We start from the raw sequence: 14,920 nt of genomic DNA, 5'->3' as shown, positions 1-14,920 counted from the left end.
CTTTTCCTTATCAGGCTCCTAAAAATCTCCTGGATTCACACTGGCCAATGAAAAGGCACAAAAATCATACTGTTGGAAGAAAGAGCCTATTGGATTGAATTTATACATTTATGGACAGTAATTTTCCTATGCATTTTTGGTGTTCTGCCAGACTTGCCTCACACAAGATAAATTCCTTTGAACTTAAGTGAGGTCCATGGTGAATTTATAGGCCAAATCATTATGTATTATCTTTAAAACTTTCCTTTTAACTTCTGCAGCAGCAGGGCAATCATTGTTAAGACAGGACACATTAAATTACAGGAAACTCTTGAAGTTTTGAGTACCAAAGTCTGCTGAATCTTAACTTTATTCCAGAATTCACAGGTATCTCAATTTTTATATTGTGGTCATTCACATCTTTGAGATTGCAAATACACCTATGAATTGGAAATGAAATTAACGATCTATTTTTTCCCCCATTACAGATCGACCAACTGAAACAAGAACTCTCAAAGAAAGAATCAGAACTTCTTGCCTTACAAACTAAGCTTGAAACCCTTAGCAATCAAAATTCAGATTGCAAGCAACACATTGAAGTGCTTAAAGAGTCTCTTACTGCCAAAGAACAGAGAGCTGCCATACTTCAGACAGAGGTATTGTGTCTTCTAATCAGAAAATGTGGTAGAAATATTTTGTCAGTAGCATGTGTCAAGGTGGTTATGTGCTTGTTGCAAGTTTGTGTAGAAGGGAATTTGTTCAAGAATAGTGAAATAACTGAAAACCCTTTAAATGCCAATATATTTAATATATAATGTTTTTGGTAGTACACCTGCTCTCATTTTAGAGGTATTCTAGAAGCACCTGTGATTGCATTTTGAGAAATTGTTTGTGCCTAATTCTTATCAGCTTCAGTGGAAGAAGCCTGAGCATTAATGTTTTGATTGCTGTGCTTTCATTCATTGTTTTTGCATCTATTGGCTGATTGACTTTTCCTTTTGGTTGTTCTGGCCTTATGCTTCTATTCTTTGGTGCATTTCTCTTCTCAAGTGTGAAGCTACTGATGTATTTTAAAGGGATTTGTTGAAAGGTGCATGATACTAATCTTTGGTTGTATTTTCATGTAAAATCCATTTGTTTAAAAATATGAATATTTTCAGACTTTAAAAGAAGCCAGTGTATTAGTTCTGTAGGTATCCAGAAGGCTAGATTATAAAAATAAGGGTAATGGAATACAGTTGAGAGGGTTGTCATGTTTTATGAAATGTGTAAATCCAGTGGTAAAAATGTTGTCTCTTAGTTAATTTCCTGTGCATTTAAAACACTTAATGGGTTTGGATGACACAATACTAACTAGATTAAAAATAAAATGAAGAATTTTTAATGCATACCTCTTTGTCCAGGTTTCACTGGTATAGAAACCTAGGCCAGCTGCAGGCCATTAACAGCTTAGTCAGCCGGAGCAGCTGACCTGAGTTGGCTACAGGTGTGTCTCAGACAGTAAACGTCACACTCAGTATAAAAGGGAGAAGTTGCTTGCAAACAGTTTCTTGTTGGGCTTTGTGCTTCTCCTCGTCCTCCTCGCCATGCCTGGAGGGGCTTGCTTACCATTCTGCTCTCAAGGACTCCTTTGCTGTTTATTGTGGCTGCTGCACAAAAGAAACCAACCTAAATGTATCATTCTCACGGAAGCAGGGAGTAAGTATTTCTAGGATTCTGATTATTCCTCTATGCTGTATGACTTAAGTTGGGTATGTTACAAAGATAGAGATGGGATTTTTAGCATGTTTAAGAGGCTGGCTAGTATGTGTGTAATACAAAATAATTGTAACAGAGCAAAGGTAAGAATTCCAGTGATTTTGACAGACCTCAATTTAGCTATGGACTAGTAAAAATTACATATGTAAATCTTTTGCTGTGCAAATGTGTTTTGCAAGGTTTGTATTGCCTGTTGTACTGCTGGTGGTGGTTAGTTCTGTTGGCTCTCCACTAATTTGATTTCCCAGTTCTTGCATATTTAGTAGTTGGATAGTTCAGTGGATAAGGGATTGGCTGGATAATCTTATCCAGAGGGTAGTGGTCACTGGTTTGAAATCCAGAGGGAGGTCGGTGCAATGTGGTGTCTGTAAAGGGTTTGTAGTGGAACAAGTACTATTTTGTATTTTTATCATACACAGTGGGAGCAAGTGCCTCATCAGTGAGTTTGCAGGTGATACCAAACTGAGTGGTGCTGTTGCTATGCTAGAGGGACCTGGAGAGGTGGGCTCAGGTGAACATCATTAAGTTCAACAAGACCAGGTGCAGGGTCCTGCACCCGATTCACAGCAGTCCTTGTTACCAGGACAGGCTAGGGGAAGAGGTGATAGAAAGCAATCTTGAACAAAAGGACTTGGGAGCTCTTGTGGGTGAGAAGCTGGATGTGAGTCAGCTGGCCAGAAGGCTGATTGCAGCCTGGGCTGTCTACACATTAAAGTGGCAGAATTGTTCTATGGTGAGACCTTATCAGGTCCAGCTCTGGAGCCCTCAACACACAAAGGACATGGACCTGATCGAGTGGATCCAAAGGAGATGATCAGGGGTCCGGAACACCTATCCTACAAGGTCAGGCTGAGGGAGCTGGGGTTGTTCATCCTGGAGAAGAGAAGGCTCTGGGGAGACCTAATAGCAGTCTTCCAGTACTTGAAGTGGGCTACAAGATGACTTCAGAGGGACTGTTTACAAAGGCCTATAGTGATAACACAAGAGGCTGCAGGTTTAGATTAGAGTGAGTTTAGACTGGATGTTAGACACAAGTCCTTTACCACAAGAGTGGTGGAATCCTGGAACAGATTGCTGTGCTAGTTTGAGGCTAATTGAAATATTTTAATGAGAAAAATTAGATTATAGGCTTTGAGAAAAAAAAAAAACCAGTGGTGATGTCTACTCATAGGCTTGTTGACATGTATAAAAACAAGAACACAAAAATGGGGAGGTAGTTTGGGGCCTTATTGCTGGAGATATTCAAGGTCTGGCTCCACAAGGCTCTGGGTAACTTGATCTAGTTAGAGATGTGCCCACTCACTGCAGGGGGTTTGGACTAGATGACCTTTGAAGGTCCCTTCCAACCCAAATCATTCTTAGTATTTTATGATTTTATGGTTCATTTTGGGAGATGGTATATTTTGAGATGCATAAGAAGCAACATGAAGAAAACAAGTTCCACTTCCAATTATTCACTTGTATCGATATAGACACTATTTACAAGGGTTTACCAAATAATTTTGATCTAATAGCAAATTTAAAATGGGAGATAACTTCACTTGCCTCAACATTTCTCTTAATTCTGAAAAGATAACATTAGAGTAATGCACCTTTTACCTACGAGGCAGAGACTTTAAATAAACTATGTTAAGCATTAAATTATGTTTAGCAATTTACATGGTCTTAAAATACTTTAATAATATGCATATTTTGGTCCCTATTAATTGCCTTTTAAAAAATCAATTTAAGATACACTGAATGTTTTATTTCTTTCCTGTACATTATGAAGGAGATATAAGGCATCTCAAATCTGAGGAATAAGATCTTTTGTGTAGGTAGAATTAAGCACACTGTGTACTTAGTAGTTTGTCAACCCAGGACAAATGAGGAAAGAACAGTATTTTTGTTTGTTATTTTAAAACTTCACACTTGTAGTCATATCACAGGCTTTTCTAGGCTAAACAGTTACAGATTTCAGGCTTTTGTCATATGATAGATGTTCAAAATCTTTAATAAAGCCTTTAATCCTTCAATTGCTTTGTGACTGGTCCCCAGATGCTCTCCAGTATGTTGATGTCTCTGTTGTACTGAGGAGCCCAGAACTGGACACAATACCCCAGGTATAGTCTGACCAGTGATGAGTAGAGAGGAATTTGCATCCCTCAACCTGCTGGCAACACCTGTGTTAATGCAGCCCAGTATACTGTTGACCATGAGTGAGAACTTTTCTGCAAAGCTGCTCTCCATCTGGTGTATCCCAGCATATACAGGTGCAGGACTTCACTCAGTGTAAGCAGTTATATAATGGTTCCCAGTCTCTGTGGAATGTAGACTACTAGTGAGAGTCATTATGAGTGTATCTGTTTATTCAGTATTATAGCAGATACCACAAATAAGGACATGGATTTTTTTGGATGAGTATAGTTAATTTCCATCAAACAGTGTTAATTGAATTAGATGTTAGTGCCCAATGGCACTTTGTCACATGATGTGAGAAAATTTGAATCCAACAGTAAGTCTAGATGTAAATGCCATGTGCTTTTTGCGTGGCGTTTCTGTTGTCTCGGCGAGGCCAGTGTGGTTTTGTTTTGTTTTAGGTTTATTTGACTTAGAAAGCTATCATCCAAAATTTTTATCGACAGCTGAAACAAAAAATTATAGTCCTGTAAAGCAGTAACTATCACGGTGGCCAGAGCTGGGAGGTCTGAAAGCAGTTTATTGCTAGTAGGAAAAATATTCGGAACCGGTCCTTAGGAAGTTCACTACCTCTGCTACGTGCATTTCATTTTGTTCTATTTTCAAGGGTAGCAGTGCCAAACTATGTAAGCTTTTCCTACCTAATGTATATAGCATTTTTAAAATTATCTATCTATTAATGATAGGAAAACCTTAAGGTTAGATAAAAATGAGCCAGGGTCAGGCTGCTGCTGCAGCTACAGAACACTGACAATGACTGTGTGCTCCATAGTGAATTGTTAAACAGAAGAATGTTACACTTGCTGTGTTTTGAAAATATTCGTGAATGTGTTTTGGTTTTGTTTTATGAAGCCTTGTACAGTTACAGCAGAGGGAAGGAGCTTAAGCACCATAAATAACAATGATCACTCTGATGGCTTAAAAAGATGAGACTCTACCATTTGTATACTTCAAATAGGAACGTGCAAATATTGTCTCAAACTGTACCACCATATCAGCTAGGTAGCTCAGTGGGGGAAAAACCAACCATTTCACAATGGTTATAGGAACTTATTTAGTGTATCATCACTTTAGATAGCACACCTTCAAACTGGCAAGTGTTCTCTTTGAATGTTGATGAACTGTGAAATAAATACCTCTAAGTGTTTTAAATTGTGAGTATAGTCCTGTCAGTTGAAGATGGATTAGAAAAATAGGCGAAGTTTGGCATGTTCAGTGTAGATGTAGTAATATAGACAACCTCATAAAAATCAAGAGGGAAGGTGATTATAGTAGGTATTTATTGCAGTCTGGTTTTTCTTTTAAACAGATCTGTTTATAGAGGAGGGCTGTGAAATCACTGATTCTTGGCAGCTCTTAGTTTGCATAAAAAGCAAATAAAAGCAGACGACACAAAATACTTGGAAGAAAACTACAAATGCTTTATTTCTATTACAGCGTTGATAGTTGATATTGCTTGAAATGCAAACCTGCTTTTAATTGTACAATAATAATATAACTAAGTTATTTCACATTTTTCTCAGAGTTTCACTTGGAAATGAAATGTTCCTATTGTACTGTTTTTTCTTGTTTTAAATTGGACTGGGCCAGATACTTCAGTGTGGTCTCTGCTGGGCTGCCAGTGTATTGTTCTGGTAGAGCTGAGTTGCTGTGCGTGCAAAGGAAAAGATCACCCAAAGTGTAAACCACTGTTCTGAGGGCTTGTGTGCCATTTACTCTTTCTGTAACAACTGTTTGTTAACAACTTTCTTGACAGTGTGTTGCATATTTCAAATGACATTTATCTCGGGTGGAATTTGTCACCCATTTTGCTTTTATGTACAGTTTTTGTGTTTTGTGTGCCTTTCAAACAGTTCAGAAAGAGAGGAACATAGTGGAGAGGAAGTAAGTCTGAAGGCATAAACTGAAAGAACACCTAGATAAGTTCTGCTTAAATATAGAATTTTGCTACACTGTGAAGCAAAGGGGTTTTTTTTTTGTCTGTCTGTTGGAGGATTTCAAGGCCAAACTATTCAAAGGCACATCAAACATCATGATCTATCATTGTTCCCATGCTTTGAGTAGGATATCTAACTAGTGACCTTCTGAGATGCATGCCTACCTCAGTGACTGAGAGCTTCATCTGTAGTCCTACACATCACATATTTGAAAGATACTGTTCCAAAGATGAGAAAGATTTAATATTGATTAATTATTTTACTTATACCCTGCAACTGAATCAATTCTTAATGTTAGTTTTAAGTACTCTTGCTTTTGGGGGCATAATTGTTTTTATTTCATAAATAAAATGAAATGGAGCTGCCTCAAGGAAGAGTGACTGAAAGGGTGGAGAGTTCCCTTTGCAGTGTCTGTAGAAAGTGATGCACAGGGACAGAATCAATATAAAAAGAGGAAAGATGAAAGTACAAAGGTAAGACTGTATACTTGATGTGTAAAGACTTGATGCAAGTCGTTTGGGACAACTAGTTTAATGAATGTTAGAGTTATCTTACTGACAAAATGCTTTTCATTTTAATCTATTTTACTTAATTAAAGTGATAAATGCTTCCTCCCGGATCTTAATTTGCAGAAAATTACCTTGTTGCCATTTAAAACAATATTCAATTAGACAGCTTTAATGGGTCTTCAACTGTGCAAAATTTACTGTGAGAAGATAAATCAACATTTAATTGGGCTTGATTCTAGTGAATGGAAATGATTAGGAAAATATTATTACTGTTATCTCTCTTTTTTTGCCTTAACTGGAAATATTTGGAGAGGAACTTTGATAGGACTGCTTCAGAAATTGTTCATTGAATACTCTGTTACTTTTACTGTTATTAAATCTAAAGCTGCCCAGCTGTGACCCTAGCACATAGGCAATGTATGCAAAGAAAAAGCCACCTCAAAACAGTATTGAAATTTCACCAGGTAGAGTCAAAACCAGGGGGAACTCAAAGGATCTGTAATGTAATTAACATAATAACTGGTAGATGTACTCCTCCTAGTCTGTAACTGTTAATGATGTCTTGCAAATATTACTGTGATGATGAAGCATAAGGAGAAATTGCTGAAATAGTTTTGCATTTTTTTGAGTTTTGTGCTTAAGAGACAGCTGGAGAGAAAGTACTAGAGCTGTTTAAAGGAAGACTCAGATGGTCAAGGCCAGAAGCACTCTGGTCCTTATCAAGAACAGTATGGCTAGCATGAGTCGGAAAGTGATTATGCCCCTGTGCCTGGTGCTGGTAAAGCTGCACCTTGAATACTGTGCTCAGTTTTGGGCCCCTCACTGTAAGAAAGACACTGAGCTTCTGAAGCATGTCCAGAGAAGGGGAAACAAGCCAATTAAAGGTCTGGAAATCAAGTTTTACAAGGAGTGGCCAAAGAAAGTGGGATTGTTTAGTCTGGAAAAGAGGCTGAGGGAAGACTTATCTCTTAAAACTACTTGATAGGGGGTTGTGGTGAGGTGAGTGTTGGCCTCTTGTCCCAGGTAACTCGGGCTAGGATGCGAGGAAATGGCCTCAGGTTGTGTGCTGGGGAAGGTTTAGGTTGGATATAAGGGAAAAAGCTCTTCACTGAAAGAGTGGTCAAACATTTCAGCAGGCTTTCCAGGGAAGTGTTGGAGTCACTGTCCCTGGAGGTGTTAAAAAAATGTGTAGATGTGAAATTTTGGGCTGCAGTTTAGTGGGCATGGTGGTACTGGGCTAGTGGTTCCAGTTGATGGTCTTAGAGATTTTTTCCAACCTTAGTGATTCTGTGGTGTGAAGACATGAGTCGTTTGACTGCAGGGAGGTGTGGGTTATGGTTTGATGAATAAGCTGTGAATGACCTTAAGGCCAAAGACAAGAGGCTGTTGTGTCTTTAACAGTGAAATAGGGAAAGCCCAATGGTAGGTATTTCTTTCTTTGTATTATTTAACTTTTAGGGGAAATTTCTAGCTCTCGGCATCACAGGGGAAAATCAAAGTAAGAATCTAAGCTAGTGAAAGATCGCTGGTTTCACAGATGACCTACTAATACTTAGAGAAACCTCCAAATGAGGTCAGCTAAGGCAAACTGAAGTTATATAATGCTACCACTTGAGACATTAAATGTATAGTTTTGTAATACTCTCAATTTCTCTAGTACTTTCCATACTTAAAATCGAGTAACGCAGGCTGTGAGAATGTTTGAAAACTATGTGTGATTAGTTTGTAAGTACTTTTAACCTTTATCTCCTGCGAAAGAAGTAGCAGCTGCATTTTTCTCCTGAATAATTTGTGTCCTTGTTTGGTGTATTTTCAACTAGCTGGTGTGGTAGACTTAATGGAATTTCAGTTTTGTGTCTTCCATTTTTGTTTTCTGTTAGCGAGAGATACTTCTTCACTTTCTAAATTGGGTGAAATAGGGACCTAGATATGAATGTACTGTTTCATTTGGACAAGAGAAGAACATTGTATGTGTATAGCAAAAACTATTTGCTGAAGTAGGTTTTGTACTTCACAGCTCTACAGTGGCAAGTCACAACAGTTAAGTTGTGTAGCCTTAAGGCTTTAGTAAATAGAAATCCTTGTGGACTGTTGGCTGGCACAGACATGTGGGAACAATCATCTTAGTTTCCAGTTGTTGCAGGGAGGAATTGCAGTTGTGTACAATGACCCATGAGAATATTGATCAGACACTTAAAAAAACAGGTTGGCTTAACAACTACTGTGTATGGTAGCACCTAATTATATAAGCATATTAATGTCCTTGGAGCAAAAGTTTTTAAAGATAGATAGTTAATGAAAAGGCTGTGGGTTTTAAGTGACACAATGTTTTCAAAGGCAGGATGCTAATTAACATTTCCTGGACTTGAACTAGGTAAAAAGTGCTTGTATCAAGCTTGTAAAATCTTCTGTCCATGTTGAAAAATGTTCTTTTAAGATCTATAGTCATGTAAGTGCTTAATGATGTTAGTGAACTGTTCAATTGATTGACTGTAGTGCAGTTCTCAATCTGTTAGATTCTTTTCTTGTTATTATTTTGATATATATCATTATAACTTAAATCTGAACTCTTCAAACAAATCCTTTGCATTTCTGTTTCCTGTACAGGATCGTATCCCTTCCCCTGCTAGCATTACTAGAGTTATTCTTGCATGATAAAACTTGTAATGCAGTAATATTTATTGAAGAAGTAGGATTATCTGATGTTAAGTGACCTAATTCTGTATAATTGCCTTTGGTTATTGTCTGCTCTGTGAGATATACATAAGAAATGTTTTGAATTATAGCTCTCTACTTTTCTGTTGAATGTAGTCACTTTCACACAGAAGATTAATTTACTGCTATGATTCTTAATGTTCTTTTCCATATTTTTGCGGAGTTTGGAATGTAAAAAGTGGTGAGAATGCCAAAGTTTGCTGATGTTATAGACACCATGTTTTGTAGATTTCTTGCTCTTGTATGATCTTTTTTCCTGCCTGTTTCTTTTCCTCTAGCTGTAATTATTTAGACTCCTCATGCATCCTGGTGAATTTCCACTGCGTACTTTGTGACACAGATCTATTTCTTTGTTTTTGAAAGATTCTTGTTTAACAGCAGCTATGAACATTTTCAGTGTGATAGCATTTTTAGTTTAACAGAAGAAATTCTGCAGCAGTAGCACACTAAAAGAAATCATTTAGAAAAGCGTGGAAAAGTATTTTAAGAAGGCAAACAAATATTTCTGATGTATGTGAAGGAATAACATTTACAAGTGGGAAAAAAGGAGAGGAGGCTTTTGTCAAAGATATATAGTAGTTTGAAGCATAAATACAGTCTGGTGTTTTACAGAAGTGGTGGGAAATGAGTGAGAAAGGAGGACGGAACTGAGGAGAGGGATTGCAGAGAGTGTTAATTCTTACAGTTCTGGGATAGAAATGTCAGCATTGGCCTACAGAGCAGCTGAAACGTCTGAGCTGGATGTCTGCTCTGAAGAAAGGTATTTAAGTATTGTAGAAGTAGCCTCAAAATCCAGGAGTTAGATGTAGAGAGGCTTGAAAATGTTGGTACCTACTGTAAACTTGGATTGAGAATTAGATAAAAAGGTAGAATAAAATGACTAAAAGATTTTGTTTCTGTAGAAATTCATTGGCTGCCTATTGGAAGATCCTTATCTTCGAAAGGCAACCTTCAGTTCTGGTTTTTTGTAATATGTGGTGTTGACTTAAGAAAAACAAACAGAGAGCCCCAAAAACAAACCAAAAGGAAAATGTTACTGTTTTTTGAAATAGGCAAGCCCTATGTGAATATCTGAGAAGCTAATTGCCTTTGCTAGGTTTCCTACCTCTTTCAGTGGCAGTAAGTTTGATGTAAGCAAAGCACATATCAGATATTATTACCAGAGTTGGCTAAAGATTGGCTAAAACAACTCTGTAAATGCTGTATTTATGAAGACTCTTTTCTTTCTCATGTCCTATGGTTTTTGTCTTTCGAATTCTTCCTCAGGTCAAAGAAACATAACAGATGTTTCTTACCTTCAAACACAAGCTTCTTCTAGCTGACCTACATTGTGAGATCAGGCACCAGAGTGGTATTAGGGTAGGAAGAACTGAGGAGTGCATAATCATGTTCACCATGTGCTTATTTGCCCCTTTAAACTGTTTAAAGTATTGAAGTTTCAAGAAAAAATACTCTCAATTAGTTCTATTATATTTAGAATGTATCATTCTTTTTAACATCTTTATTGATGACCTTGATTCAGGCATAGAGTGTCATCAGTAAATTTGCAGATGGCACCAAGTTAGGTGGCAGTGTTGATTTTGGATGAGGGTAGAGAAGCTCTTCAGAGGGACTTGGATAGCCTAGATCAATGAGCTGACATTAATGGGATAATTTTCAACAGGGCAAAATGCCAGGTCCTGCACTTGGATCACAATGACTCCAAGCAAAACTACAGGCTTGGGGCAGTGTGGCTGGAGAGCTGCCTGCCAGAAAGGGATCTGGAGGCTGTAATAAACAGGCAGCTGAATATGAGCAAGCAGTGTGCCCAGGTGGCCTAGAAGGCCAGTAGCATCCTGGCTTATGTTAAAAATGCTGAGGCCAGCAGGAGTAGGGGCATGATTGTCTCATTGTACTCAGTTTTGGTGAGGCCATACTTAGAGCATTGTATTCAGTTTTGGGCTTTGCAATACAAGAGAGATGTAGAGGTACTGGAGCAGGTCCAGAGGAGGGTAATGAAGCTGGTGAAGGGCCTAGAGAGTACATCATATGAGGAGCAACTGAGGGAGCTGGGGCTGTTTAGATTCAAGAGGAGGAGGCTGAGGGGAGACCTCACTGCTGTCTACAACTATCTGAAGGGATGCTGTGGAGAGAAGCTGCTGCTGGTCTCTTCTCACAGGTAATTGGAGGTAGAACAAGGGGGAATGGCCTCAGGTTGAGACTGGGCAGGTTTAGATTGGACATTAGGAAAAAGTTTTCCACAGAGGGAGTGGTCAGACACTGGAATGAGCAGCCCAGGAAGGTGGTGTTACAGCAGTGCTATATCGATTTCTGGAACGTGTTGTGATATTTAGAAGTACAATAGCTGTCTTCCTAAAAAACCTCATTGAAATGAAAATTGGCATCTATTCTATCTGCACATTTATATATTTTTGCATAAATAATACTTTGCTATTTTTCAAGTATGTATACTGTTTGTGGTTGAATTTATAACATTTGTAGAAAGTTATTTCCTACTGTAAAATACTTACTATGTTTTTCTGTAGTGAATTTGGAGGAACATTGCAGTTGAAATAATCTTCCCTGAGGGTACAAGTGTTGTCTTACAGTTTAGGACAAATAATATTAAAAAAAAGAAAAAATCTGTTGAAATTTAGCACCAGTAACCAGAAGTTACTAAGATTCTTTTTCTTCGCATTTCTGCAGAAAATGATCATGACACTTGCTCGTAGTACACAAGTATGTTTGCAGATGACACTAAGCTAGGAGCAGGTGTTGATCCATTGGAGGGTAGAAGAGCCCTGAAGAGGGACCTTGACAAGCTGGATGGGTGGGCAGAGGCCAATGGGATGAGATTTAACAAGGCCAAGTGCAGGGTTCTGCACTTTGGACACAACAACCCCAAGTAGTGCTACAGGCTGGGGACAGAGTGACTGAAGAGCAGCCAGGAGGAAGGGACCTAGGGGTACTGGTAGATAGTAGCTGAACATGAGCCTGCAGTGTGCCCAGGTGGCTAGGAGAGCAAATGGCATCCTGGCCTGTATCAGGAACAGTGTGGCCAGTAGGACAAGGGAGGTTATTCTTCCCCTGTACTCAATGCTGGTCAGGCCACACCTTGAGTACTGCATCCAGTTCTGGGCCCCTCAATTCAAGAGAGTTGTTGAGATGCTGGAACATGTCCAGAGAAGGGCAATGAAGCTGGTGAGTGGCCTGGAAAACAAGCCCTGTGAGGAGAGGCTGAGGGAGCTGGGGTTGTTTAGCCTGGAGAAGAGGAGGCTCAGGGTAGACCTCGTTGCTGTCTACAACCACCTGAAGGGAGGCTGTAGCCAGGTGGGGGTTGGCCTCTTCTGCCAGGCAACCACCAACAGAACAAGGGGACACAATCTCAAGTTGTGCTGGGGGAAGTATAGGCTGGATGTTAGGTGGAAGTTCTTGCCAGAGAGAGTGATTGGCATTGGAATGGGCTGCCCAGGAAGGTGGTGGAGTTGTACACCATCCCTGGAGGTATTCAAGAAAATCCTGGATGAGGCACTTAGTGCTGTGGTCTAGTTGACTGACTAGGGCTGGGTGCTGGATTGGACTGGATGTTCTTGGAAGTCTCTTCCAACCTGGTTGATTATATGATAAGTTAACAGAAGTCATTTATCTTTTTTTTTTTTTGTTGTTTTTGGCAGTGGTTTGTATGGAAGATGGCTTACTACTAGATAGATTTGTATTGGAAGTTTGTCTTTAACCTTTTAGATACATAGCAGAATTGTGTAAGAATAAGCACAGAACTTTCATGGCAAGGAAACCATCTCCAGGAGAAAAAGTATGCAGATGTATTTGAGCTCCAGATTACACTTTGCTGTTCTTCATGTATTTCTGACATCTAAAACATAATATGGTGAGCAATTTTTAATGGGCACTAAACTGGATTTCTAACAGAGTGTGTATTTTCAGTCTTGGTACAGCTCTGCATTCTTTTCTGTCTGTGAATAGCTAGACTTACATTTCTCTGCTTTATATTAATGTTGGCCTTAATTCTCTGCAGTACCCTAGTCAAATCAATGTTATTTGAGTTGCAATAAAGTAATCTTTTAGTATCAATTTATGTAATTTTTGACACAGGTAAATTTCATTTTACACTTTTGGCCACAAGAAATTGAATTTTCTTCATTACAAGAGACAATTGCGGAGCTATTTCATTGTGGAGTTGCTTTGTCTTTCTACATAAGCTGAAAGAAGAAAAAAATTGCTTTCCCTTACTGAATAATTTGTGGGAGTGTTTTTTTAAGGCCAGCCTTATCTTTCCTGTAAATAAGGTTCTGCCTGCCCTTTCAATATAAGGATTGGTTTGCTTCTATGTTTACTTTGAAATGTTGCCAGAAATTTAGGGGAAGGGGAGGAGAAGTTTTCATTTATTTTATCCCCTTTTTGGATTTTATGCATGATTTCATAAATTTGTGGTAAATAAAATGGTACATATTTAATACAGCTTGTAGGTTTGTTTGCAACAGACTGGAAACAATTGAGAATAGTTTTCCTAAGCATAACCATAAACATAATGAAGTTTATCCTGCCAAGTGTCAGGCCACAAACACAGACACGTGTGGTCAACCTGTACTCCATTTCTAGGAAAAGTGGCACTGCACCAAAACCCAAAAAGTTTAAATCAGGCAGGAAATCTTTGTCAGACTTGACCAAGACTCGCATGTGTTGGTGACTCATGGTTGTTGCCCAGCCCTGCAGCTGTATTGGTTTGTGAGCCAAGTTCAGGCCTCTCTGCATTGAAATGCCAGTTGCCTCTGTTATGATTTTCTCTTCCAGCACGATTCTGTGTACTAGTGGTCTGGCAGAAACCTAGTTTAATTTTGTGTCATCTGCTGTTGTAAATTTTGAAGCAGTTTGTCACATAATCAGAGGATAAGCTTAAAGGACTTATTTTTTTCCTGGGAGAAGAATGCTTTCAGGAACTGTGAAAATACATGAGAATGTTCCTGTTCCATGTGTTTTTATAAATTGTTACTTTTCTGTGACTGAAATGAGCTTTCATCCCTCCTCTAATTACAAAGCTAAATAAAAAGGAATGATAGAAGTAGTGGGAGCAGGCACAAGTGATCTGGGAGGAACAGGGAGATTCCATCTGAGTATACAGGTATAGGTGTATTTTGAACCAGACTCATACAGGTCCCTTGGCCTTGCTCCAATAAGCTTAAAAGTGCTGGTGGTATTGTGTTTGTGATCTTTGGAAGACCGTGGCATGGGGGGAAGGTTTCTAAGGGCTGGAAGAAAGGGTATGTTGCCCTTATGTTTAAGAAAGTCTAGGAAAAGGAACTGGGTAAGTTTCATATTGATCTCCGGGAAGGTCATGATTAAGAAAGATTAATCCTGGTAACCATTTCTAAACATATGACAGACAAGAACGTGATTTGGAGTAGTTGGTATGGGTTTGTGAAAGGGAAATAGTGTTTGACCAACCTGATAATAAGACTTTACTGTTTTGGAGTATTTAGGGTTGCTCTGCAAGGTTGGGACTCTTAGGTTTATCAAACAGTACCATTTCTTAGGCTTTACTTGCTCAATACTCTACCTGGTCCCTAAATCTTGAGTGTCTATTCTGATTTATTCCAATTAATACTTGTTTTCAGCCTGTTTTGCATTTTAACTAATTCCATTTGCAAGCTAACTCAATATTTATTGTAATAAAGCAAAATATATTTAAAAGATGTGTAGTCAGAAGACTATTATGACACTGTGAACAGAAATAAAAAACATAGTTTAGTTACTAAAAACGAGATGATCCTTCTAGCAGTTGTTTCTCAAAGGTATTAGAACTAGGGTTAAAACAAGCACCTTCCTTTTTGTTGACATATTTCATAGCTA

At 38.6% G+C, this 14,920-nt stretch overlaps 1 protein-coding gene across 5 annotated transcripts in view; it reads left to right on the top strand.

Annotated features, from left to right (window-relative positions):
* ERC2 (ELKS/RAB6-interacting/CAST family member 2) overlaps nucleotides 1-14,920 on the top strand; it is a 486,963-nt gene that overhangs the window by 145,385 nt on the left and 326,658 nt on the right. For all 5 annotated transcript variants that reach the window (XR_010305235.1, XR_010305234.1, XR_010305232.1 and 2 more), the window contains one exon: nucleotides 468-635. Coding sequence is in view for 1 of the 5 variants with exons in the window: in XM_064156707.1 (XP_064012777.1) it covers nucleotides 468-635 (168 nt within the window). In the remaining 4 variants the exon portion in view is untranslated. The remainder of the gene's footprint in view (nucleotides 1-467; nucleotides 636-14,920) is intronic.

This window comes from Pogoniulus pusillus, chromosome 16 (assembly GCF_015220805.1).
Source record: "Pogoniulus pusillus isolate bPogPus1 chromosome 16, bPogPus1.pri, whole genome shotgun sequence".
In the NCBI taxonomy this organism is placed as follows: domain Eukaryota; kingdom Metazoa; phylum Chordata; class Aves; order Piciformes; family Lybiidae; genus Pogoniulus; species Pogoniulus pusillus.
This window is presented reverse-complemented; position numbering and strand designations above follow the sequence as displayed.